The 26,673-nt window shown below is 42.2% G+C and overlaps 1 protein-coding gene across 1 annotated transcript; it reads right to left on the bottom strand.

Moving 5' to 3' along the window:
• Positions 1–9,675: 9,675 nt before the first annotated feature.
• LOC118834641 (galactosylceramide sulfotransferase-like) lies at positions 9,676–26,438 on the bottom strand. Its single transcript, XM_036742082.1, is given in 4 exon segments — positions 9,676–10,798; positions 17,743–17,876; positions 26,225–26,335; positions 26,337–26,438. Coding segments are annotated over 4 exon segments (1,470 nt in total).
• Between the last annotated feature and the right edge of the window lie 235 nt (positions 26,439–26,673).

Raw genomic sequence — 26,673 nt, forward strand, 5'->3', positions numbered from 1 at the left:
TTGAATACTCTCTGTTTCCTGGAAACATCTGACAGTAGAAAGATAGAATGTTGGAAATGGCCTTAGAACATGGAATATCTGAACTGGGAGGGACCTTAGAACAGAGAATATCAGGACTAGGAAGGGCCTTAGAACAAGGAATATCAGAGCTGGGAGGGGCCTTAGAACAAGGGATGTCAGGGATGAGAGGGACCTTACCACAGGGAAGGTCAAGGCTAAAAGTGGACTTAGAACATAGAATGTCAGAGCTGGGAGGAGCCTTTGAACATAGAATGTCAGGGTTGGGAGGGGCTTAGAAGGTGGAATGTCAAGGCTAAAAGAAGCCTTAGAACCAGGAAGGTCAGACCTGGGAGGGGCCTTAGAACAAGGAAGATTAGAGTTGGGAGGCGCCTTAGAACAGGGAAGGTCAGAATGCTATTTGCCTTTTTTGGGAAATTTCCAGCTTGTCAGTCCCCTTACCCATACACTCCTCATTCTCTCACTCCACATCTGTGACCCAAAAAAGATAAATAAATTTTGCTCCAGCCAGTTGATAGTCTGATTGTAGCCAAATAACATGGAAGGTTAGAGTTGGGAGGATCCTTGGAACGCAGCACCTAGAACGTCAGAACTGAAAGGAACCCACGTTTATAAGTATCAGAGCTATCCTGGAGTCCTTACTCTCTCTCATCACATCCAGGTAATATACTCAGCAAAACCGAGTATAGTCTTACAGGAAGAAAAATGAATCTTTCACGAAATAGAGGTCTTGCAAGCTCCTGATGAGAAGCCCAAGGCTGGGTAGAAACTTTGAAGTTCAAAGCCAGCAGTTAAGAGAAACACAAGGAAACAAGCAATTCTAAGGGGCTAAACAATGATTAATTGCTTGCATTCTAATATAGGGAGGTGATACACGTGTCCAGTCAGAACTCCATCTCATCATCAGGAGTCATAGAGGGAGTCTAATTAGGAAGGTTTGCTTGTGGTTCTGTTATATCTTGATTATCTTAAGATAAGAATGGAAAAATACTGGCCAGGTGTGGAGGGAGGAGGAAAGAGAAGGCTAGAGAAAATGACCTTACCTAATCAGGGTGCACAAGTAAACATCTCTAGAAAGAAGGGGGAAGGCTTCAGGGCAGGGGGTGGATGACATTTGAAACTTATTCTCATCTGAATTGGGCCAAGAAGGGAAGAATATAAGCACAGAGTTGGGTATAGAAATACATTTCACTCAACATGGAAACAGGAGAGAAAGGGGAGAGTGGAAAAAACAGGGAGTAAAAGGGAGGGTAGATTAAGGGACAATCATCTTAAGCAAAACAAACTCTAAAGAGTTTTAAAAATGTTTATAGCAGCTCTTTTGTAGTGGCAAAGAATTGGAAACTGAGGGCTGCGACCATCACTGGGAGAATGTCTGAACAAGTTATGCTGTATGATTGTGATGGAATATTATTGTGCTATAAGAAATCATCATTACTGTTTGCATTTGTGCAGCACTTTACAGATATTATCTTGTTTGATCCCTATAACAATCCTGGGAGACAGGTGTTATTATCTGTCACCACCATTCTACAGATGAGGAGACAGAGGCAGACTTGCCCAGGATCACACAGTTAGTAAGTAACTTAGGTTAGATTGGAACTCAACTCTTCCTGATTCCACACTCAGTGCCATAACCACTGCATCGCCTATCTTATAAAGAGGAACCCGAAGAAAACTTGTATGAACTGAAAAAGAGGGGAGCGAGTAGAACAGGCGAACGGTTCATACTACAGCATTACAAAGATGAACAATTTTGAACGACTTAGGAACTCTGATCAGCACAATGACCAAAGGACTGTGACCAAAGCTGTTCCTCACCTCCTGATAGACAGGTGAAAGCCTGAAGGAGACTTTGTGCTTTGGATATGGCCAATGTGGAAATCTGATTTGCTTGACTCAACATGTTTGTAACAGGGGTTTTGTCTTTCCTTCTCAATTGTTGGGGGGAGGGGAGAGAAAAGGCATATTTTTGTGGATCAAAACTAATGAAAAGCTGAGGCTTATTTCAAGAAGAAATTGGGGCAAGGTCACTAAAAGAACACTGCAGCTTCTTAAAGGCCATCCTCCCCTCCCCGTCCTGTTCAACTCTGGACCTACTTCTCTGACTACCCACAGACAGGTATTCGGACACCGGCTAGCTTCCTGCTCCTGCAGTGGTAGTGACAGAGTGAAAGAAAAGGGGACATAGGGCATGAAGAGTCACAGTTTTGAGATTATATGTAAACACTGACTTGGCAGTTGGTGCCCAGATATGAGCCTCAAGGCCCAATGGACGATGAGCAAACATGCCTGACATTCTTGCCATAAGTCAAACAGAAAAGAGAAGAAAAGTACAGCTAAATAGGTCTCTTCGGAAAGACAAATAAAGGAATTGGTAGAATGAGTCCATCCAAAGAAAACAAGAAATGTCATTTCTCAGGCCCAAGTGGTCATCTTACATTGCAGTTATTATGCTAATAATAATTTTAATAGCTAACATGGATAATATGCTTGCCATATGAGAGAGAGGGAGGGAGGAGAGAGAGATAAAAGAGAGAAGAGAGGAGGGAGAGAGAGAGAGAGAGAGAGAGAGAGAGAGAGAGAGAGAGAGAGAGAGAGAGAGAGAGAGAGAGAGAATCATCTGATCTTCAGAGAGAGGGTTTCAGAGCCAGGAAGGCTTGAGTACAAATTCTACACCTCACACATGTTGTCTATATCACCCTAGATAAATCATTTAACCTCTGATCTCTAGGCAATTCTCTAAGACTATAAGTAAAGCCAGTCTGAATTGGTGGAAGGAGTTCTCTATTCCAGTGAAGCCACATGTCTGGTACCTGTCCCTATAATCCAGAAGACCACCATAAAAATAATTGCTCTAGTGCATCAATGTAGCTTATGGAGGATAAAGGGCTAGGGAAGTTCTATGGAAATCTCCAAATGAAATCAACATACACATTTTTACTTGGTGATCTCATTGCAAAGATGGGAATAGACAGAGATCAGTGAAAAATATATTGGAACACATGGACCTAGAATAAGGAATGAGAGGGACCCAAAACTTATAAAACTACTGAGAAGTCTCACACCTATAAATTATTAATATCTCCTTTGAGGAAAGAATAAAAGATGCTGAACACAGAGATCCCCTAGGTAATATAACAAAAAAATCAATAAGCTGATTATATTTTAACCTATAAGACATGACTCATTGTCTATATGGTAGTCAAATATAATCAAACTATCAACTGGTTAGAGCAAAGGTCCTTCATCTTTTTTGACCATGTTGTCAGTGACACAGGACAAACTGTTCTGTGAAGTTTGGATTCAGTCAAAGGGCTGCACTTGAGGACCTAGAGGGCTACATGTGGCCTCTAGCCCCTATTCTGTTTTTTAGGTTGCTATTCAATATTTTGTGCTTCCTTTGTTGACTGTGTTTTCATGGTTTTCTTCAGCATCACTTTCATTTCTTTCCCCAGTTTTTCCTCTACCTCTCTTATTTCAGTTTTCAAATCCTTTTTGAGCTCTTCCAAGAATTCTTTTTGGGCCTGAGACCTACTCACATTTTTATTTGAGGCTTTGGATGCGATGGTTTTGACTTTGTTGCCTTCTGAATTTGTTTTGCTCTTCCCTGTCCCATTTTCTATGGTCAGGTTCTATTTTTGCGGTTTGCTCATTTTGCAGCCTATTTCTTGATCTTTAAATTTATGTTAAAGTTGGGCTCTGCTCCTAGGGTGGAAGGTGCATTGCTCCAAACTTCAGGTTTTTTTGTGCAACTGTTTTGAGAGCTAATTCTGGGGGTCTGTAAGTTTTCAGTTCTTCCAAGGTGGCATGATCTAAGGAGAGTTGTGGTCACTGCTCACCTGGCCTGTGCTCTGGTCTGTGAGTGACCATGAGCATTCTTTTCTGCCCTGGAGTTGTGATCAGGCTCCCTCCTCCCCTGTGGCCACAAGATCTGATGTGCTGCTGTCCATCCTCACCCTGGGACTGTGACCCAGGACTGTGACTGTATATGGTCCTGCAACCAGTGCCAGCAAAAGGACCCCTGTAATTTCCTTCTGGCCAGTTGTCTGACCCCCCTTACCATCTGTGAACTGAGAGGTCCAGAATCTCACAATGCCAATTCAATTGCCCCCAAGGCCTGCTGCTATCTTGGGCGGGGGCTGGCCTGTGCTCCATGGTCACCCGGGTTTGACAGATCTTTCTTGCTGACCTTCTAGGTTGTCTTGGGCTGAAAAACTCTTTTACCCCATCCTTTTGTGGGTTCTGCCACTCCAAAATTCATTTTGAAGCATTATTTTTGAGTTATTTGGAGGGAAATTTGGGACAACTCAGGCAAGTCCCTCTTTTTTCTCTACCATCTTGGCTCCATCTGCAATAGATAATATTTTTAAAGAAAAAAATCGTTAAGAAGAGGAAAAAAAAACCCAGAAAAACTGCCATATGAAAGAAGTCCAAAAAGATCTGCAGTGTTCCACACGTGCGCACAGGGATGTGCAGGAGCCAGCTCTCACCGGCTTGTAAGAGTAGCTTATTACATTTTCAGGGTGGTCATTTACACCACAGAAATCAGCAATTGCTACCAGTCAGTGTCTGATTTATACTTCCATTGATTATCTAGGCTTAATAACAGGTTAATAATGTAGATTAAATTTGTTTATGTCTGCATTTTTTTTATTGAGATCCTGGTTGTTAAATCTTTATCAGCTCACCCCTATATTCTATAAATAGTGTTTGAACTCAGCAGAAGGAAAGTGGAAGGTTCAGGGAATGACAACAATCATGTCTGCAAAGTTCTTTACATCTATTAGCTCATTTGAGCCTCATGACATCCTTACCTAAGGACCTCCCACTCCTGCAAAGGAGGGGAGTCGTTTTCTCCTGTCTCTTCACTGGAGCAATGCTTGTTCCTTGTAATTTTGCAACATCCACTTTTGATTGGTTGGTGGTTATAGTTTTTCTATTTAAGTTGTTGTGGTCACTGTGAATATTGTTTCCATCAAACACCCAGGAAACCTCATCATAAGGGAATAAACCTCATTATTCTACCAAGATGGCAGCCACTTTGGTCCTTCCACCTCATCAGTATCCACAGCATCCTCAGGTCACCCTGGCTCTTTCATTGGAGGGCTGGAGGGCAGAGCAAAGGACTCCTCCCAAAGTCTCCACTTAAAGAGGGCCCCAGGTCAGCCGTCTCAACTTCCTTAGGTGTGTTGTTTTCCCACTGAGATTCTAAGTGCCTTGAAGGCAGAGGCTGTGTTTATTTTTCAGATTTGTGTCCCCAGTGCTTTGGACAGTTCCTAGCACATAGTAGGCTCTTAATAAAAGTTTATGGGTTCTGATTCACTTTGCATCAGCTCATGGAGCTCTTTTCATGCTTCTCCATATTCATCCTATACATAATTTCTTATAGCACAGTAAAATTCTATTATATTCGGATACCACCAAGTCCCCCTATCACTGAGCATCTGCATTGTTTTCTCTTCTTGGATACCACAAAACAATATTACTATAAATATTTTTGTCTACATGGGGACATTCTTCTTATCAATGACAGCCTTGGAGTGTATGCCCAGTACTGGAATCTCTGAAGGGTATGGAATTTAAACACTTTGTTTCCATTATTCCAAGTGCTTTTCAAAATGGTTGTACTAATTCACAACACCACAGCCTTCCCACAATTTTCCCAATGCCGATTATTCCCATCTTATGTATTTTTGCCAATTTGCTGGTTCTGAGGTAATAGCTTTGGGTGATTTTAATTGGCATTTTTCTATCATTTATGATTTGGGGCATTCTTTCATATGGTTAATAGTTTATAAATCTTTTAGAACTGTTTGTTCGTATCTTTTAATCACTTCTCTGCTGGGCAATGACTTTTAATTTTTTATATCTACATCTATCTGTACATCATCTATATCTATATCTATATCTATATCTATATCTATATCTATATCTATATCTATATCTGTCTTAGTTGTCTATCTATCTTGGTTACCAAAATCTTATCTGAGAAATTGATACAAAGATTTTTTTTCCCATGTGACCATGTCCCTTGTTATGTTTTATTCATTTATATTGTTTGAGCAGAAGTTTTTTTTTAGTTTCATGTAATCAAAATGATGCATTTTATTTTTTGTAATTTCCTTTATCCCTGGTTTGGTAAAGACTTCATCTCTCGCCCATACCTGTAAAAGGTATCTAATCTGTTATGTCTTCTAATTTTTCAATGGCATGGTCTTTAATATTAAGTTCATGTTTCTATTTTGAATTTCTTGTAGAATATGGTATAAGATGTTGGTCTAAACCTAATTTCTACTAATCTGCTTTCCAGTTTTCTAAGCATTTTTTTTAAATCAAATACTGAGTTCTTTCCTAAGCAATTTATATTTTTAAGTTTACCAAACACTGAGTTGTTGAGATTCATTGCTTCTGGTTCTCCTCCCTTGGCTAGTCTTTTCCATCAACTTACTTCTCTAATTTTAACAACCAAATGATTTTGATGACTACTGCTTTACAATTTAGTTTGAGGTCTGGAAGTGCTATTCACCCTTTTCCTAAAATTTTCATCATTTCCCGTAGTTTTCTAGATATTTCATTCATTCAGATGACTTTTATTGACTTCCATAATATATCCCTTTGATAAATTGCTACAACATTAAAAGTATAAATTTATTTTGATTGTATTGTCATTTTTATCATGTTGGTACTGCCCAGCCATGAGCACTAAATATTCCTTCAGGTGTTTAAGTTGTTCTTTATTTTTTAAAAGAAGCTCTTTGGAATTGAATCTATCTATGTATTTTGTGTGTTTTGGTAGATTGAGCCTCAAAAATCCTTTTTTTTTTGGAGGGGAGAAGGCAGGTTAATTGGGATTAAGTGACTTGCCCAAAGTCACACAGCTAGTAAGTGTGCTAAGTTTCTGAGCCCAGATTTGAACTCAGATCCTCCTGACTCCAGGGCCAGTGCTCTATTCATTTTGCTACCTAGCTGCCCCAAGCCTCGAATATCTTTATCCGTTTTTATTGTTATTTTTAATAGAATATCCCTTTGATTTTGGTATAATAATATAGAAATTCTATTGACTTTTGCGGGTTTATTTCATGGCCTAAACTTTGTTAAAACTATTGTTTCAATTAATATATTTTCTGATTCTCTAGGACTCTGAGTAAGACAGCATGTTGCCAACAGATAGATATAGTTTTCTCTCCTCTTTTCCTATGTTTATTCATTTAATTTCTTTCTCTTGTCTTAGTTCTATTACTAGCTTTTCTAGAACCTTATTAAGTATACCAAGGAGAATAGGCATCCTTGCTTTACTTCCATATTTGCTGGGAAAGCTTCTAATGCATTCCCATTGCCTATAATCATTGCACTTTGTTTAAATTGGTATTACTTATGCCATTTTTAAAGGTACTTCTGTGCTTATTATTTGTTGGGTTTGAGGCATAAATCAGTATTTTACATTGTCAGACTTTTTCTGCATCAGGTTAAAGGAAGTTATGTGGTGCAGGGACAGTTAGGTGGCACAGTAGAGAGAGTAATGGTCCTGGACAGCTAGGAAGTGTCAAGAGGCTAAATTTGAACTCAGGTCTTCCTGACACTAGGTCCAGTGTTCTATTGACTGTGCCACCCCCAAAACCTAGCTCTGGAATCATTTGTTAATTTTAAAACACACATTGTAGGAGAATTTTGTATCATCAAATATACAAATCATGAGACCATAGGTCCCTTTGGTACTGTGCCATCTACTCAGGAGACTGTATAAGCTACCAATCTAATAACAGATCATTTCAAAGAAGCAGAGAATTCCAGCTTGTAACTGAAAAGGATCCCCCAGTATAACATGTTTGACAATTGGTCATCCAGCTTTTGATCACAAACCTCTGAGAAGGGCAAAAAAGCACTGCCTCCCAAGGTCAACCATCCCACTTATGAATAACTCTAATGGTCAGAAAGTTTTCCCTCAATTTGCCTCTTTGCAACTCCCACATGTTTCTGGTTCTACTCTCTGGTCAAGGGGAACATAGCTGATCCAACATGATAGTTCTCCAAATACTCTATGGCAATGATTAATGTCCCCTCTTTGGGCTAAACATCACCAGTTGCTTCACTCCAACTCCATATGACATGGACTTAAGGCCCTTTCCCCTCCTGGCTGTCCTCCATCTTATCAATGACCTTCCTACCCAGAAGAAACATAAGACTCTAGATGTTAGAAGGGCCAGGGCAGGACATGGAGGGACAGTAACTGTGCTATACTTTGGAGCTCCCCCCTTCTTCATTCAGGCCAAGATGGCATCAGCTTTTTTAGCTGCCCCCTCACACTACTGACTCACTTTAGGTATTCGGTTCACTCAAACTCCCAGACCTTTCTCCAAACAACCTACTGTTTAATCATGGCCCCTCATTCTTGTCCTTAGGTCGACAGTCTTCAAAACCAAATAAAAGACTTCACATTGATCGCCATTGAAGTTCATTTTCTGCCATTCAGTCCAAAGCTCTAGTCTGGTCTGTCATGATCTTTTTGGCTCCTGACTCTGTTGTTATCCAATACATTAGCTATGCCTCCCTATGTTGTGCCAGCTGCAATCTCATGGAGAAATCTCATCCAATTAATTTGGACACAAAAGCAATGAAAATAGCAGGGTTGAAATGACCCAACATTACAGCCATTCTTGTACCCTATGTGAAAATGAGGGAAGCCCCTTACAGACTCCAAGGTGATTATAATATAACCCTTGATCACCCAGAATTTGGGGGAGAGTCACCTCAAACTCATGACCCAGGAGTACCACCTTAGAGTTCAGGTCTACTCCATGAAAGCAACTGACCTGGAAGCTCCCAATGCCACCTCAAAGACAGGGCTATGGGTGGGACCTTAACCATCTCTGAGTTTCTGCCTCATGGACCAGCTTCTCAGGGCAGGCTTGAGCTCTATAAAGTCACTGGAGGAAGGCTGGGGATCTAAGGAAACCTCTTACTTTTGCCCTGGGGTCATCAGGGGTCTGCTGGTACTGTTCTCTTCCCCAGTCCTGGGCTAACCTCCTCATATCCACTCAGGACCACCTCTTGTAGACCAACTTTTTAAATTTCCTGCCTCCCAGGAGACTACCCATTCTGGTCTTCACCTAGAAATGTCCATCCTCAGTGTGCAGACACAGAGTGTCTGAGAAATGGAGTCCAGGGAATTTATCCCAATAATTTGGGCCAATACATCCTGGGGAATGATCTCTTGGGAACTTTTCTCCTTAATTTCACTTACTACATATATAAAACAGAAAGAGCAAATTATTTTATTCCAGAGGCTGCTCCATAAAAGCAGACTGTCCCTTTAAAAAATTTAAACCATATGTAATTATTCTAATGCTGCTCTTCACTGAAGGCATCTCATTTCCAGTCTAATTTGGCTTGATCATTTGTAAGCTCACCCAGTGGGCTCTGGGAGGTAATGCTCAGATCTTGGCCCATTTTCTAGGATGTCTTGCCCAAAGTTAGGGTAAGGATAGAAAAATATCGGCCTGGCTTGGAAGGCAGAGGTCAGACTTTATCACCTTGTTGCTTGCCCTCAGTGTTGAGCCCAAAGGTTCATCCAGTCTGCCCTGAGTAAGAGATACCCCTCGTGCATGCCTTTTGAGCCAGGAATAACAGAGAGAACTGGCCAGGGTCAGGTATCTATCAAATCTGTAGCAATTCCCTGATGTACCACCATAATTTAGTGACCCATGGGTTGACCCCAAGTTCACTCATGTACTGGATATCAGGAGTCACCATTTTCCGGCACAACTGGCTATACTGATGACTGATGTGCTTCTTCAGGTTGTAACCAAGGATTGTCTTTGCCCCCATTGCCTGCCAGGGCTTCAATGATGGTTTCTCAATGTCCTTGGCATCCACTGCATGTCCACCATCGATGCAGATGCTGCGCATTCGCTCATTCTCCCGCCTCAGGGAGGCCACCTCTCGGGCCATGCGCTCCCTCCCAAAGGCCTCCACCTTGCGCCAGAAGCTGGCATTGAAGTGGCGGTAGAGGAGCGCATCCAGCTGGTTCCAGTCGGTGGCCCGCCGGTAGAGCTCTCCGGTCAGCTTGGGGATGGTGGAGGCCCGACGGGCATTGAGCTTGAAGTAGAGGATGTCCTCGAGCTCCCAGCACATGAGATCCTTGAGCAGCACCAAGGACTCATCAAAGTACTCCTGCAGCATGACCAGGTGGAATCTTTGCTCCACCTCCAGGATGTGCTCCTCCACTTGGGGGCTGTGGGGGTCCAGCCCATTGTCATAGCCCAGGTCGAAGAAGAGCAGGTTGTGGAGCAAGTGGGCATTGAAGCCTTTGGGGTCATAGTAGTGGTGGGGGTCCTGCAGGAATGTGGCCAGCTTGTTGTGGCCCGTGAGCTTCCACGTGAAGGGCACCACCATGCTAAAGTAGTGGAAGGATGACTCGAAGAGATGGGCTGGATCCCGTAGCACTGTGATAAAGGTAGTATTGGGGGGCACCAGGCTATGCACTTCAGAGTAGGAGAAGCGCATGTGGTTGCAGATAATGTTGAAGCAGTCACCAGGCTGGTAGTTGTGCACCAGGCTGCGCTTGAAGAAGGCCGGGTAATTAAAGTCATTGTATCTGCTAGGGAAGGCGAACTTGAGGTTGTGCTTCTGGCCAAAGCGGTAGAGGATGTTGAGCAGGGTGCTGCTGGCTGTCTTGTGGGTCTTCAGGAACACAACATTTAACTTTGGCTGGCAGGAGCCTTTGGTGATATTTGCAGGTAAGGTGAGTGGAGAGGAACAATAGGTTGCCTCTGGGGCCCTGTTGGTAAAGAGAATGGTGAGATCCTTTGGTAAGAAACCTATAATCATTATTTTCTCATCATGTGTGACCTCGGGTAAGTCTTTCTCCTCTCTAGGCCTCAGCTTCCTCATCTATAAAGTCAGAGCTGACCAAGAGATATTATTTGCAATGGAGAAACACTAGAAACCTTTCCAATAAGAATAAGGGTAAAACAAAGATATCCATGTATTATAGCCAGTATAATTAAATATAGTTCTATAAATGCTACCTCAATAAGACAAGAAAAAGAAATCAAAGCAATAAGAAGAGGCAAACTTATCTCCAATCACAGATGACATGATGGTTTACTTTGAGGATTATAGAGTTTCAACTGTCAAATACTACAATAGGCTCCACATAGATAAAAATGCCATAAGTAGAGATGGACAAATCCTGAAAATGTCTGAAGAGAATGGAATGAAGCTGCTTAAACACCTGTGGCCAAGGGGAGAATTATTAACTAAACAAAAGGTAGAAATGATCCTGTAAAAGAAAAATCAATTTGGATTACATAACATTGAAGTGTTTTTGTAAAACTATCAGTACAACTAGAATTAGAAGAGAAACAGTTAAATGGGAAAACTTCTTTGCAGCAAATATCTATTAAAAGTCTTGCACACGAGATATATTTATCTATATATTTACATCTATCTCTCTATCTATCTACAAATACACACACACACACACACACACACACACACACACACAAATATATAAGAACAAGAATCATTCCATAGTAGATAAGTGGTCAAATGGTATGAACAGACAACTTTAAGGAGAAAAATGTCAAACTTTCAAGCATATTTGAATCATGTCAGGACCTTCTTAAAGGGTCATACACACACACAGCCTGGAGACATGGACTGAGAAGAAGGTGTGAAGACTGGAAAACCTGAACAGTAGCAGCGAGTGGCAGGGGGAGGGGGAAGACAATGTCCCCAGCCCTGTCTGAAGCTTAACAAGCTGAATCAGCAATACTGGGGCAATAGACAAAAGGGGAACTGAATTGTGGTGGAGAAGGGAGAGACTGAGCATAGTTATCAGGCCCCTACAGGCATCTGGGAGGAGAAAACAGGCTGCAGTTAAATGTTGTACCCATCTTTTCAAGGACCAAAAGAAGTTTAAAAAAAAATGTTGTTTCTCTATCTTCCCCTCCTTATATCTTTCCAATAATAGACACTGTCACAATATGCTTTGCTTACTTTTTCAAAACTTAAACATTTCCTGTATTATCCCAATTTTTGTTTCAAATAAGAAGATGTCAGGGGTGACTTGAAGTTTGAAAATATTTAGTTTAGGTCAGAAAGCCAAACTTCTATCTGAATGGCATAAATATTCCTATCTGGGGGCCCTGAGCTATTGCAATTGTATTAATAACTTTTCATCTGATATAAACTCCATAAAACTAAGAAAAGGACCATGTAGACTTTAAAGTCATTTTATTTTTCCTAAGATAAAAATTGATCTAATTTTTGTAACAAGTTATGGCTGATTTAAAAGAGGAAAAGGGGTAGAGAGGAGAGGGATGTGATCAGAGAAAAGATCACACACATCATCCCCCAAAGAGGAGATAGGAAAGGCCTTAGAAGAATTCTTCTTTGGGAAGACTTGTATTGAGAGAGGATTCTGGGTACATGGTCAAAAGATTCCCAGCTCTCAAGATTTTCTCTCCAAAATGAGATAATAACAGCACCTCAGGGCTAACATAGAGAGGTAAAAATAAATACGAGTAGGGGCAGAACAGTGGTCCCCAAGGGACAACTGGAGAAGATCTGAAGAGGTTTGGTCCCTGTGATTAGTAAACATCTCCAGGCTGAGTTTGCTTAAACAATAAGCAGCAAGCCCTGGGGTTAAGAGGGTGCCTTGGCCCCAGACAAAGGAACTTTTACTCCCAGAACAGTGAAGAGAGTTGGGCATCTGACCTGGGGGAGACCAAAGGAACCTCTTCTGACAAGGAATACTGGGCCTAGCTTGTCTGTGGGGAGAGGCTGTGGAGAGCAGTAGGCACGAAAAGGAACCAGCACACACCCGGTGAGTGCAGAAGCACTGGGGCAGAATGCCACTGGCTGTGGGCACTTACAGGAGGCCGGAGGTCTTGGTTTCAGTTCCAGGCCAGAGGGGAGATCTGAAGGAGGACCTGAGGCCAGAGGCATCATTCTTCCATACCCCAGGACTAGAGGTGATTATAAAAACTAAGCTACTGCGAATAACAGAAAAGGGGGATACTGAAGCAAAGAAACCCTCTTCTACCCCAAAGAGTAACACCAACTGTTCACCTGCACAAAAAGAATTCATAGAAGAACTTTAAAAAGACTTTAAAAATCAAATGAGAGAGATGGAAGAAAAACCAATAAATAAATAAATGAATGAATGAACAAATAAATAAGTGAATAAGTAAATAAATAAATGAGAGCAATCCAAGAAAAACAAGAAGATTGTGAAAAGAAAGTCCACCAATCAGAAAAGGAGATCCAGAATCTTAAGGAAGAACAAAGCTCCTTGAAAACCAGAATTGGGCAAGGGGAAGCCAGCGAAGTTATAAGAAATTGAGAAATAATAAAACAAAATATAAGGAATGAAAAAGTAGAAGAGAATGTGAAACTTCTCATAAGAAAAATAACTGATCTGGAGGATAGATCAAGAAGAGTAAACATAAGGATAATTGGACTACCTAAAAAGCTATGATCAAAAAAAGAATCTTGATGGAATAATATAAGAAATAATTAAAGAAAATTGTCCTGAAGCATTAGAACAAGAGGGGAAAGTAGAAATAGAAAATATCCTTCAATCACCACCTAACAGAGATCCTACCAGGAAAACCCACAGGAATATCATAGTCAATACCAAAACCCTCAGCTCAAGAAGAAAATATTACAAGCCACAAGAAAAAAATTTAAACATGATGGTGCCACAATTAAAATGACACGTGACCTAACAGCAGTGATGCTAAAAGACCACAGATGTTCAAACACTATATGTTGAAGAACAAAAGAATTGGGGTTCCAGCCTAAAATATCATACCCAGCAAAGTTAAGCATAGTCCCAAGTGAAAAAAAAATTGACATTTAATGAATTGTTAGACTCTTGGGACTTTGTTTAAGAAAAAAGGCTGAACTTAGTAGTAGATTTGACATACAAGAGCCAAGAGGTACATACCAAAGACTAATTACAAAGGACTCAGTAAGTACAGACTGTTTACCTTTTATGTATGTAAAGTGTAAAATGTATGCCTAAGATTGTTATTAGTAATTGTGTAGTTTGTAAGAAAGATTGGGATAGACCTGAGTATGATATGACTTTAAAAAGTAAAGCCTTTTCGGACCACTAAAATGAGAAATTATCTTATACAAATGAGGCGAAAGAGGAAGAACCAACACAGAGGAATTAGATGGGGGAGAGGGTGGTAGTTCTGGAAATCTATTTTCATTGGGAATGGGTTCAAGAGGGAAAAAATATATAAATATATGTATAAAAGTTTTCTAAATTCAGAGAGAAATAAAATGCTAAGGGGATAGGGAGGAGGAGAGGATATGGGAGGGCTCTCTAGAGGGGGAGGTGAGGGAATAGGTTGAAACGGGGTATAGAAGGGTGTTTGGAGTACCAGGAGTGGGTGGTTAGGGGAGAGATCTTTGGAAAGGACTAGGCTAAGCAGTAGGAGGGCCAAGGAGTGGGTAGAAGCAGCGGAGTCAGGAAGGATAGGAAATAAGAGATACGCACAAACATAAATACAAAGATGAGGAGTAGAATTTGTTAGGAAAAGTGTATGTTTATACATGTATTTATGTGTATATATGTATGTATGTATATATCTCTGTATAAATATATCCGTGCTTAATTGTAGCCTTCTGGGGGCAGGGGTAGGGGAGGAAGGGGGGAAAAAAGAACAAAGTAAAAAGTGCACAGCAGAGAACAAAAGAAAACTTACAAGGAAGCAAAGAAAAGATGGACAGCTCTCAACACAATGTATAGTATTTACAACATATGCTTTCCTGAAATTTATTGCTATATATTTTTAATCCTCTCTTGTGTTCTGCTGTGCACATGACATGGTTTTTTTCTTATTTTGCATTTGTTTTAATATTTAAGTTTATAATATGTTTCTTTTTCTTTTCTTATTGTGTATTTAAGTTTTAGTATTTAAGTCTAAAATACAAAAGATTAAAAAAAAGAAGGACCCATATCCAGTGTCCAGTATTAAATGAGATAAAATTTGGAAAGTACTTGACACATTTCTGGCCCACAGTAGGCACTATATAAACATTTATTCCCCTCCCCTCCTTCCTTCAGCAGGGACAAGGGAGCAAGAAATATCAACTATCATCTGGCCAACTCTACCCTCCGTAGCAATGCTGCACCCCCCTGCCCCCATATTACATTGAAGGAACTGTTAATGTTTTGAAGGGTTATTGATGGAGTTGGGAATTTGTCCAAATTCTAGAATTGGTTTTTTTTTTTGCTTTTTTTTTTTGGCAGGGCAATTGGGGTTAAGTGACTTGCCCAAGGTCACACAGCTAGCATATGTGTCAAGTGTGTGAGGCCAGATTTTGAACTCAGGTCCTCCTGACTCCAGGGCCAGTGCTCTACTCACTCCGCCATCTAGCTGCCCCTAAATTCTAGAATTCTACCAACACTTTTATCAGACTGTACATACCCTGTCACCCAACGGTGCCACTACTAGATACATAACCCAAGGAGGACAAAGACAGAGGGGAAAGCATACCTAGAGTCTAGGTATACAAAAATAATTCTAGTTGCACTGATAAAAAAATTTTTGCAGACATAATAAAATTTATTTAAATTTCATGCATTGTGGTAGCTACAAGTATGATCATATGAAACTGAAGGACAATAATTTTTCTCTGTCTGTGCAATATAGCCTTATAAGTTAAATGAATGGGAGGTTCCACAGTTACAAAGAAACAGAAATGGTTAAAATGTTTCAAGTTTTAAATTTTTTTTTGAATGGAAACGCAGTCACTGACTGTTGCTTTTTCATTTCCGAGGGATGTTACAGGGAAGGGACTCTCCATTCTTTAAAGACATGATCACATAGTATCTTATATTAGGGGAAAGTAACATTCTAAAAAAGTCATTTCTTCAATGAATGGCCAGCCTAAAAATTAAATTAAATTAAAAATTAAAGACTAAAAATTAAATTCTAGTAATACTTTGAAAGTTTGCTTTCCCATTTTTCAAAAAAAAAGCTTTCAACAATTTTTATTGACAGAGATATGCTTCATCCTTCTCAGCGATTTAACATCTTTTATTGCCTTAACTATATGGTTTTCATTAAATTGTTCATTAAAGGCATCAAGAATTTCTGATGTAGTTTTGTTTTCCAGGTTACATTCTGTATGATTCTTTTTTGCTGCCTTTAATTTGGTGCTATGGTGCTCAAGTTTGTGCCTTCACATAGATTGTGATAGAATTTTCTCAGTTTTAGTACCTATTTTAATGCACTTCTGTCAGGGTGATATTTGACATCTGCCCCTAGGCATATTGCTAGATAGTGTCAGCTATTTTCCTACAGTCTTCACCTTGGTAATGGTCACAGCATATGTATTATGCGTTGGTCTTGAAATGTTTTCCTACTATCTGTCAAATACTGTGGAAGAATTTACTTATTCATGAGGCAGCTCAATAGTGCAGGGGATTGAGTGTCGGACCTGAAGTCGGGAAGACATGAATTCAAATCCAGTCTTACACTGGATTTAGACTTACTTAGACTGCTTTTAGACTTGCTAGCTGTGTGACCCTGGAAAACCTCCCTCTGCCTCAGTTTCAGCAACTGTAAAACAGGGATACTAATAGCATCTATTTCTCAGGATTGTTGTGGAGAAGAGATAATATTTATGACAGTATATTTGTAGTAGAAAAGAACTGGAAAGAAAGTGAATGTCCATCTACTAGGGATTAACTGAACAAATAGGAATTTAATAGAATATTATTGTGCTATAAGAAATTATAGATATGGATTCAGAGAAATTTGAGAAGACTTGTATGAAATGATACAGAACAAAGTAAGAAAAACCAGGAGGGCGATTTCCACAACAGCCACAGTAACGTAAAGGAAAACAACACTGAGACATTTTAGAATTTGTAGCAAGGCAGTGGCCAGTAATGCCTTTATAAGATTAATGGGGAAGCATGCCACCTATCCCTTGGTGGCAGACTATGAGTTTGAATGAGGCATGCCTAATTTTCAGATTTGGCCAATTTGTTTTGCTCATCTGTATTTATTTATTTATTATGAGGGTTCTCTTGGTGGGTCAGTGGGAGCAGGAAGTAACAGTGAAGTTAAAAATAGATTATCAACAAAACTTTAAGAAATCAATATGCAAATAAACAAAGTGAAGGAGTTTGGACTAGATTGTCTCTAAGATTGTCTCTTCCAGCTCTTGCCCAATTCTAACCTTCTTTGTTCTAGGTTTCTTCTAGTTCTAACAAGATGTGACCTCAGACCCCCTTAAACTCTGACTAGATTCTACATTCCACAGTCCCTTCCAGTACTTACAGACCAAAGTCCCTTAGATCTAATATTGTGTATTTTGCATCCTAAGGTTCTGTGGAGCTTTTACTCCTTATGTTCTACCTTCATTTTTACCTCTAACACTTTGTGCTCTTAGATCCCCTTCAGGACTGACATTCTATGCTCTAAGACCTGCTCCAATTCTCTAAGTTCTATTTTCAGCTCCCAAGTTCTATGTTCTGATGTTCCTCTCAGCTCTGTCTTGTCTGTGGTGGGGATGAGTCTTCCTTCCATGGGCCCAGAGAAACATTGCCTTTGAAGTGAGAGGCCTTTCCTACCCATTCCGCTTATAGGGTTTCTACCAAATAAATTTGTTGATCTGTGTGGGGGCCAGTCTTGAGGCCAGGAGGCTGCCCAAGCCCCACCTCCCTCCACCTCTTCACTCCTCACTCACTTGGCCATGGCAGTTTGAGAAGAAGCAATAGCATGAGAGTAGAGCATCAACAGAAAGCCAGTAAAGAGGCATCCCAGAAGGAGCCCTTTTGCCATGCCATGCCAGGTCTTCTTGTGGGATGGCATCTCAGTCACCTGGGGAACAGAGAGAGAAGGAGAGATAAAGGCAGCAGCTATGAAGTGAGCAGCAATCACAATGCCCACTCCCCTTCATAGCTACCAGAGGATGTGCCCTCCCCTGGCTCGTCCGAACATCACAATGGAAGAAATTCACGTGTAGGGAGACCTTGCCTGCTGGCAGCTATCCATGATGAAGACAAGGCTATGTATGGCTAATGGGAGCTCATGAGAGCCACATGACCTTGGTGACTGAGTCACTACAATTTATGTTGGTGGAATCTTAACTCTGCCCTCAATGCAGCCCTTTCACACCTTTCTAAAGGTTAACTCTCCTCCTCTTCCCCCCCCTCCTCCTCCTTCTTCTCTTCAGTCCAGCAGCTCTTCCAAAACTTCTCATCTCTCTTCAAGCCTCCTCCAATGCCTCTTCCCCCATCTACTCAGCTAAGAACTTGATTTTCATCTGACCGACAGTGTGAGGGTCTGCCAGTGGAGTAGGAGAAGATTGAAGGACCTTCCACTGTCAAGGGATGCAAGCGTGGCTGTACTGACCAGATCCCTCCCAGGCTGTGGCTTCAGGGGAGAAGGAGCTAGCATACACCTGGTAAGTGCAACAGCAGCGGCTGCTGGCTGTAGGCACTTGCAGGAGAGCAGAGTCTCTGGTTCCAGTTCCAGGGCAGAGAGAACAGCTGTAGTTTGCAACCACCCAAGGGACTACAAGGAGCAAGATCATTTGCAGGACAGCATGGCTGGGGGCTCTAGCTGTGGTTTAGGAGTGAAGAAGAGAGTTCAAGGTTAGGCCCCAGGACAGACCTTAGAAAATAACAATAGGAAGGACCTGAAGCTTGGGACATCATTCCTCATACCTCAGAACTAGAACTTGATTACAATAATAGCTATTAAAAACAGAATGAAACAAAAAATAAATGAATAAAAAATGAGTAAGCAGAGGAGAAAGAACACAACCAAAGATAGATATTTAGATAAGATGGGGAGAGAGAAGATCTAGAGGAATATAGCAAGTAAAAAAAATCACTCCTTTTTCAATGAGAAATGTAAACTAGTCCGAAGCACAAAAAGAGTTCTTAGAAGAACTTTACAAGGACTTTAAAAATCAAAAAAGAGAGACCAAGAAAAAACATTTTAAAAATAATAAAAAGCAATCCAAAAATATGAAAAGAAAGTTAACCAACTTGAAATAGAGAATCAAAAACTTAAGGAAGAAAATAATTCTTTGAAAACTAAATTTGGGCAAAGGGAAGTTAATGACATTCTAAGACACCAAGAAACAAAAAAAAAAAATCAAAAGAATGAAAAAAAAAGAAAAGAACTTGAAATATCTCATCAGAAAAACAAATGATCTGGAGAACAGATCAAGGAAAAATAATATGAGTAGTTGGACTACCTGAAAATTATGATAAAAAAAAGAATCTTGATACACTATTAAAAGAAATTATCAGAGAAAATTGTCCTGAAGTGTTGCGGGCCACGTTAGAGCTGAGCCCTGTCCTCCTCGGACCTCCAGGCCCAGGGGCCTGCTGAGATAAACTCAGGGCTTTGAGATATGGGTGGAGCCAGGAGGAGGGGTCTCGCCTTTGTTGCCTCCCCAGCAATTTCAGGTCTTTGCCCGGACCTGCTTGACCGCATGGAACTTCCGGCTCTCTGTCTGGGCTTGCCAGAGCACGTGGAACTTCCGGTTCTTTGCCTGGACTGCCTAACCGCAGGGAGCGTGGGGTTAGCTCGGGAAGAGAAGGGGAGGAGAGTAGGTGGAGTCGGGGCGGTCCTAGTACCCAGGTGTATTGATTTTTACCTGTCCTTCACCCACATAACCAAAGAATGTACCTGCATCACTAAAGATATAAAGGTGCTGCTTGCTGAAATAAAATTCGGAGTCATTCACCATCTTTCGGCTCCCGCCCCATTCATTGTCCGCGAGATCAGGTCCTTTGCTAGGCAAAGGCCTGGGGCTTGGGGGGAACCCCGAGTATAGTTGCGAGGCTTCAGGAACCCGTAACACTGAAGTTAGAATGTGAATGGGATGAATTTACTCATGAAATGGAAACTGATAGCAGGTTAAAAATTTGAATTCAACATTATTTTGCTTTCAGGAAATGCTATAAAAATGAAAAATACATGCAGAGATAAAATAAAGGTCAGGAGTAGAATGTATTATGTAAAAAAAAAGCAGCAATAATAATCATGATCTCAAACAAAATTAAAACTAAAATAGATTTAATCGAAAGAGAAAAATAGGGAAACTACACTATGTGTCAGCAATATTATTCGGTATTATTTTAGACCATTCAAAATACCTGGACAGTATAAAATACCTGAGAATATACCTGCCAAAACAGACACAGGAACTATATGAACATAAACATGAAACACTTTTTATACAAATAAAATAAGATCTAAATAATTGAAGTAATGTTTATTGCTCAGGGGAAGGTAAAGCCAATATAATTTTTAAATGACAATTTTACCTAACTAATCTACCTATTTAATGCCATCCCAATTAAATTACTAAAAAATTATCTTACTGGGTTAGAAAAAATAATAACAAAGTTCATATGGAAGAACAAAAGGTCAGGAACTTTAAAGAAACTAGGGGAAAAAAGATGTAACAGAAATAGATTCATCAGTATCAGACCTTAAACTATATTATAAGGTGAGAGAATTGTTGAAGTGTAAAATAATTTCAATTATTTTAAATTAAATTTTTCTTGTCTAAATAAAACCTATATAGCCAGAAATAGAAGGAATGCAGAAAATTGGGAGAAAACTTTCATAGACAGTCTCTCAGATAGTAGTAAGTGACTGGGTTGGAACATTGCTGTATTTGGTGTATTGCTGTATTGGTGTAGGAAATGATGAGTGGTTTGATTTAGAAAAACATGAAAAGACTTGGAGTTAGGAAAGAAGACGCTATGCACCTTCAGAGAAACAGATGACAAGTAGAAATAAGCGTAATGTGGTCTTACATTAATGTGTATGAGTATGTATGTGTATATATGTATGTTTATAGATATCTATGTGTCTGTGTGTATATATATATATACACACATATATATACATATATATATACATGCTTAATTGTAGCCTTCTACAGGGTAGGGGTGGGGGGAGGGGAAAAATAAAGTAAAAAGCACACAGGAGAAAGCAAAAGAAAATCTACAAGGAAGCAAAGTAAAGCCGGACAGCTTTGAAAACAGTATGTGATATCTATTATATAGATTTTCTTAAAATTGAAATGTGTTGTTTTATATTAAATTTCTTTTTTTGTATTGAATCTTCTCCTATGCTCTACTGTGTACATTTTGAATTTGTTTAAAACAAATTTTAAAATTTACCAAAAAAAAATAGTGAAAAAGAGTATTTGCTATGACCAATGAGTTATCTTGACAAAACTCTGTCTCTGCCCTGCTTCATTTTGTACTCCGAGGCCAAACTTGTCTGTTATTTCAATTATCTTTTGATTTCCTGCTTTAGCATCCCAAACCCCTATGGTGGATGTGACATCGTTTTTGGTGTTATTTCTAGAAGATGTTGTAGTTCTTCATAGAACTGATCAACTCTGCATTCAATATGACAGCAAATTTGGAAAACTCTTCAGCGGCCAGTAGATTGGAAAAGATAAATTTATGTCCCAATCCTGAAGACAGGCAATGCCAAGGAATGTTCAAAATACCAAATAATTACATTCATTTCACAGGCCAGCAAGGTTATATGTCAGGTTCTGCATGCTAGGCTTCAGCAATATATGAACCAAGAATTACCAGAAGAGCAGGCAGGGTTTTGAAGAGGCAGAGGAACTAGAGACCAAATTGCCAGCATGGATTATGGAGAAAACAAGGGAGTTCCAGAAAAACTCCACTTCTGCTTCATTGATCACACCAAAGCCTTTGACTGTGTGGATCACAGCAAAATGTGGCAAGTCCTCAAAGACATGGGAGGACCAGATCATCTGACTTGTCTCCTGAGGAGCCTGCATGCGGGCCAAGAAGCAACACTTAGAAGTGAACATGGAACAACTGATCAGTTTAAGATGGGGACAGGAGTATGACAAGGATATATATATATACACACACACACATACACATATACATATACATATATATGTATGTGTGTATATATATATATACATATATATATATATATATCACCTTACTTACTTAACTTATATGCAGAGCATATCATGGGAAATGATGCCAGGCTGCATAAATCAAAAGCTGGAATGAAGGCAGCTGGGAGAAATATCAGCCATCTCAGATATGCAGATGATACCACTTTTGATGAGGGTGAAAAAGGAGAGTGTAAAAGCTGACTGGGAGCTTAACATTAACAAAATTAAGATCTTGACAACTGGCCTCAGCACTTACTGGCAAAAAGAAGAAGAAATAGAAGCAGGGTCAGATTTTATAGTCTTGGGCTCAAAGATCACTGCTGATGGTGACTGCAGCCATGAAATTAAAAGGTGCTTGTTCCCTGGAAGGAAAGCTATGATTAATCTGGAGCAGACTGAAAAGCAGGGACATCACCTTGCCAGCAAAGGTCTGTAAAGTCCAAGCTGTGGTTTTTCATGTAGCAGTGTATGGCTGTGAGAGCTCCTGGGCTATAGGGAAAGCTGAGCACCACAAAATCAATGCTTTCAAATCATGGAGCTGAAGAAGACTTTTAAGGATCCCTTGGACAGCAAGGAGATCAAATCAGTCAATACTTAAGGAAATTGAGACTAATCACTGGAAGGTCAAATACAGGAGCAAATACAGGTCAAATACTTTGGCCACGTAATGAGAAGACAGGACTCATGGGAAAACACCCTGCAGCTGGGAAAGATTGAAAGCACAAGGAAGAAGAGACGGCAGAGAATGAGATGGAGAAATGGTGGCATGGAAGCAAAGACCATGAGCTTGGACAGACTTTGGGGGATAGTAGAGGCTAGAAGGGTCTGGTGTGCTGTGGTCCCTGGAGTCACAAAGAATGAAACATGACTGAGACTGAACAAGTGCCAGGCACAGTGCTAAACACTTTACAAATATCATCTCATTTGAGCCTCACAACAACCCTGGAGGTAGGTGCTATTATTATCCTCACTTTACAAATAGAGAAACTGAGGCAGACAGAGGTTAAGTGACTTCTCCAGGGTCACCCAGCTTGTCCCTTGAGATGATAACCACGTTGGTTGGAGCAGTGTCTTCACTGGGAGCTCCTTAGAACCAGTGAAATCACAAGTGAAAATACTGGTGAAGAAAGGCTGTGTGGAGTAGTGGTTAGGGAGTTGGATGTTCCTCCCCAGCCCCCAATATGTGTCCTCCCATTCCACAGAGTTGTTGAGAAAGTAAACACTCAAGTCCTATAAAAATGTGAGTTGCTTCTCTGACATCTCTCCTGATCTCACCTCCTGGAGAAGCCTGCCTGGGAGGCTGCTGGAGGGGTGGGGAGAAGCAGTGAGGAAAACTTTCCCTTGTTCCTCCTCAGTCACACCGCCTGCCCAACAGGGACCTGCATGTCCCAGGAAGGTCAGAGACACTGACCTGTACGTGCTAGCCTCCATTCCCAAAGCACGGACCTCGACCGCCCCGAGGGCAAAGTCACCCCCACCCACGCATACCTGCCTTCTTGATCCTCAGGCAAAGTCAGGAAATGCCAGAGGACAGCCCTGGGCAGCTTGCCCAGCATCAGCTGGTGTGGAAGGGCTGTCCAGACCAGCAGGCCCTTCAGAGGCAGCTCTCTGGACCTGCCTCCATCCTTGGGTCAGGTAGAGATGGGTAGGCAACCCTAGCGTATATTTAGTGTCCCTTGTCCTTGGCAGGCTCTGGTCACAGACCTTTGGACTTGAGAGGAACCGCTTGGATCACTTGACACAACACATGCGTCTTGGGGACAAAGAGGAAGTGACCTACCCAAGATCCCCCAGCTAGGAAAGGGCAGAGGTTTGACTAGATCCCAGGCCCAACTCTAAGTCCTGGGTTTTCCCCATTATCCCTCCCCAACCAGGACCCAACTAATAGACTTTCATTTTCATTTAAAAGACGAAAAGGGGCCCAGAGTTCTTTGAGGATTCCTGGAATAGTGGGAGAGGGATGGGGGGCAGCCAGCCCCAGGGACACGTGTCCTGGCAAAAGTGTCTTTCCTTCACCTGATTCCCAGTCATGAAGAAATCCCCAAGTGTTCCCTGAGCATAGACGCTGAGCCCAAAGGTCTGAATCTGAACCTGCCTCTGTGTTTGTGTGGGAAGAAGCTGAGCCCCCTCCCAGAGAGGGGGACTTGTCTGAGAGGACATTGACTCTAATCTTCTCCTCATACAGGTAGGGAAACTGAGACTCTGACAATGGAAAGGCCTTGCCCAAGGTCACACGTAAGATGAGTGGCAGAGTGGGGATTCCAGGGCCTTGGACTCGTTTCTGTAGCACCCTAAGGCTCACAAACTGCAAGGCAGGATCTGCAAATGTTATCCACATTTTGCAGAGAGGAAACTGAAGCCCTGAGAGGGAGAGGAATTTGCTTTTGGTCCCATGGTGGCCAAGGCTGGATTCAAAGCCAGAACTTATGACTCCAAATCCAGGCTCTTTGCCTACTTCCAGGTCTAGTAAGGGATGCACAGGGGAGATTCTGGGCTTCTCCTGGCAGCAGCACCAGCTCCTCCCCCACTCCCCAGGAAGAGCCAGGAGGCACAGTTGGGTGGGCACAGGCTGGGGCTGCCCTCCCACTCCCCTCTCAGAATAGCTTGGAAAGGCTCATGTCCCTGGGGCTCTCCTGCACCAGGGGAGGGAGGAGGCACCATTTCCCAGCTTGTAGGGATAGGAAGCTGGGGCACCAGGGAAGGGAGGGAAGGGGAGAGGGGTCCAGAGGCAGCCCAGTCTTCTGGAACCCCCTGAAAGGCAGCCCCAGGCCTGCTCTCTCCCCCAGTCCAGGGCTGCCATAGGATAAAGCTTCACTGAGGAAGAGGACCAGACTCATCCACTTGGCAGCGGCCACTGGAGGCATGGCTGAGGAGGAAAGGTTGAGGAATCCTGCCTTAGACATTTTTCCTGGGTGACCCTGACCAAGTCACTAACATTTCTCAATCTGTTTCCTTATGGATAATAAGGCACCTGCAGGTTGCAGGATTAAATTAAATACTGCTTGGCAAACCATAAATCGTTGGTATGATATTAGACAAACATGGGGGTGGTGAATGGAGGAGCAATGCCAACCTGCCCTGCCCTGCCCTTCTGGGGGCCCTCTCCCAGCCTCCCATCCTGGTATTATGGCAGGGTTCATTCAATAGGCAACATGATAGAACAAGCAGAGAAAGACTTCATCAGAGGACCTGGATACAAACCTTGCCTCTGACACTCACGTCCTATGCAACGTAAGTCACTTGAATCTCTCTGGGACTTAGTTTCCTCATCTATAAAATGGACTCTGAGGTCCCTCCTAGATCTGTGAGTCTCTGAATAAAGGGGGAGAGCTGGGGCGTAGAATGGGAACTGGAAGGGACCTTGGAGATAGTCCAGACCAACATCCTCTTTTGAGGCCCAGGGAGGGGAAAGGGACTTTTCCCAGGTCACATGGCTAAGGAGGAGAAGCAGAATTGGAACCCGGACCGTCTGACTCCAGCTTCAGGGCTCTTTCCCCTGTATGAGCTCCCTGAAGCGGGGAGAATGGGGTGATGGGCTGGGCAGAACAGGAAGGGTGATGATAGTCCCTCGGATCCTAATCTTTTTTCTTGGGGTTCGGGTCTCAAACCCAGAGTTTAGAGGTTTCCAAGGCCACATAGCCTGTCCTGCTGCTCTGGCCTCCTCAGCTTGTTTGGTGTGGGGAAGGGAGAGAGGTAAGGAGGGAAAGAGGGTCCTTCTTCCCCGGGCCTGCCTGCCATGGACTGCTTTCAGCCCAGGGGAGTCCGGGCAAGACTAGAGTGGGGATGTTCCGACTCAAGGAATCCTCCAGACCAGAGCCCAGACTCCCGAGTCTGCTCATGGGATCAAAGGTCCGGCTCTGGAAGGAATCTCAGAGGCCATCCCCCCTCCCCCTTATTTGACAGATAAGGAAAGGGCCTGCCCAACACTGGAACAAAAGGCCTGGGATTCTCTCTAAGCTCAGCTTACTGATCTGCAGAATGGGCAGAATGACATTTCTTCTGCCTTCCTCCTTGGGCTGTTTTAAGAAATATTCTTTATAAGCTTTAAAGCCACCCGCCCCACCCCATGGCCTTTTACCCGAAGGAGGCGCCCCTCAGCTGGATCTGTAGTCTGTGGCAGGATTCAGTGAGGCAGGAAGGACCAACGCCCCCCACACCCTGACCCATACACAGCCCTTTTATTATCTGTAGGACCTAGTGACCCCCGGATGGGGCAGTGATGGGAGACAGCCCCAGCGCTCACCTGGATTAGGAGCTCGTGCTGCTGAGGGCTCAGGGCTCCGACTCTGCCGCTCATGGCACTCCGGGCTCTCTGCCCTTGATGTAACTGCTAGCCCTGGCACGGATGGCCTTTTGGTCTTGGTTGGGGTCAGGGGAACAGGGAGCATCTCCTTTGCCCCTCCCTGGGTGGGCCGTCTCCTCCCTCCTGGGCCGGACTGGGCTGGGCTGGGCACCATCCTGGGCTAGGGTGGGGCTCAAGAGCAGTCCCGGGTGAGGTAGGTACTCCAGGTAGTTTTCTACCATGTTACAGAGGAGGAAACTGTGACAATCCACTGCCTTTTGGCTGCACTCACCATCCCTGTGACTCCTCAAAGAAATCCCTATTCTGGACGCTGCTCCCCTATTCAATCATCTCCTATGATAGAACATGAGCGCTTTGCAATTTGGAACTTTGCCCAAAGGGCTATAAAA

Source organism: Trichosurus vulpecula, chromosome 1 (genome assembly GCF_011100635.1).
Source record: "Trichosurus vulpecula isolate mTriVul1 chromosome 1, mTriVul1.pri, whole genome shotgun sequence".
Classification (NCBI taxonomy): domain Eukaryota; kingdom Metazoa; phylum Chordata; class Mammalia; order Diprotodontia; family Phalangeridae; genus Trichosurus; species Trichosurus vulpecula.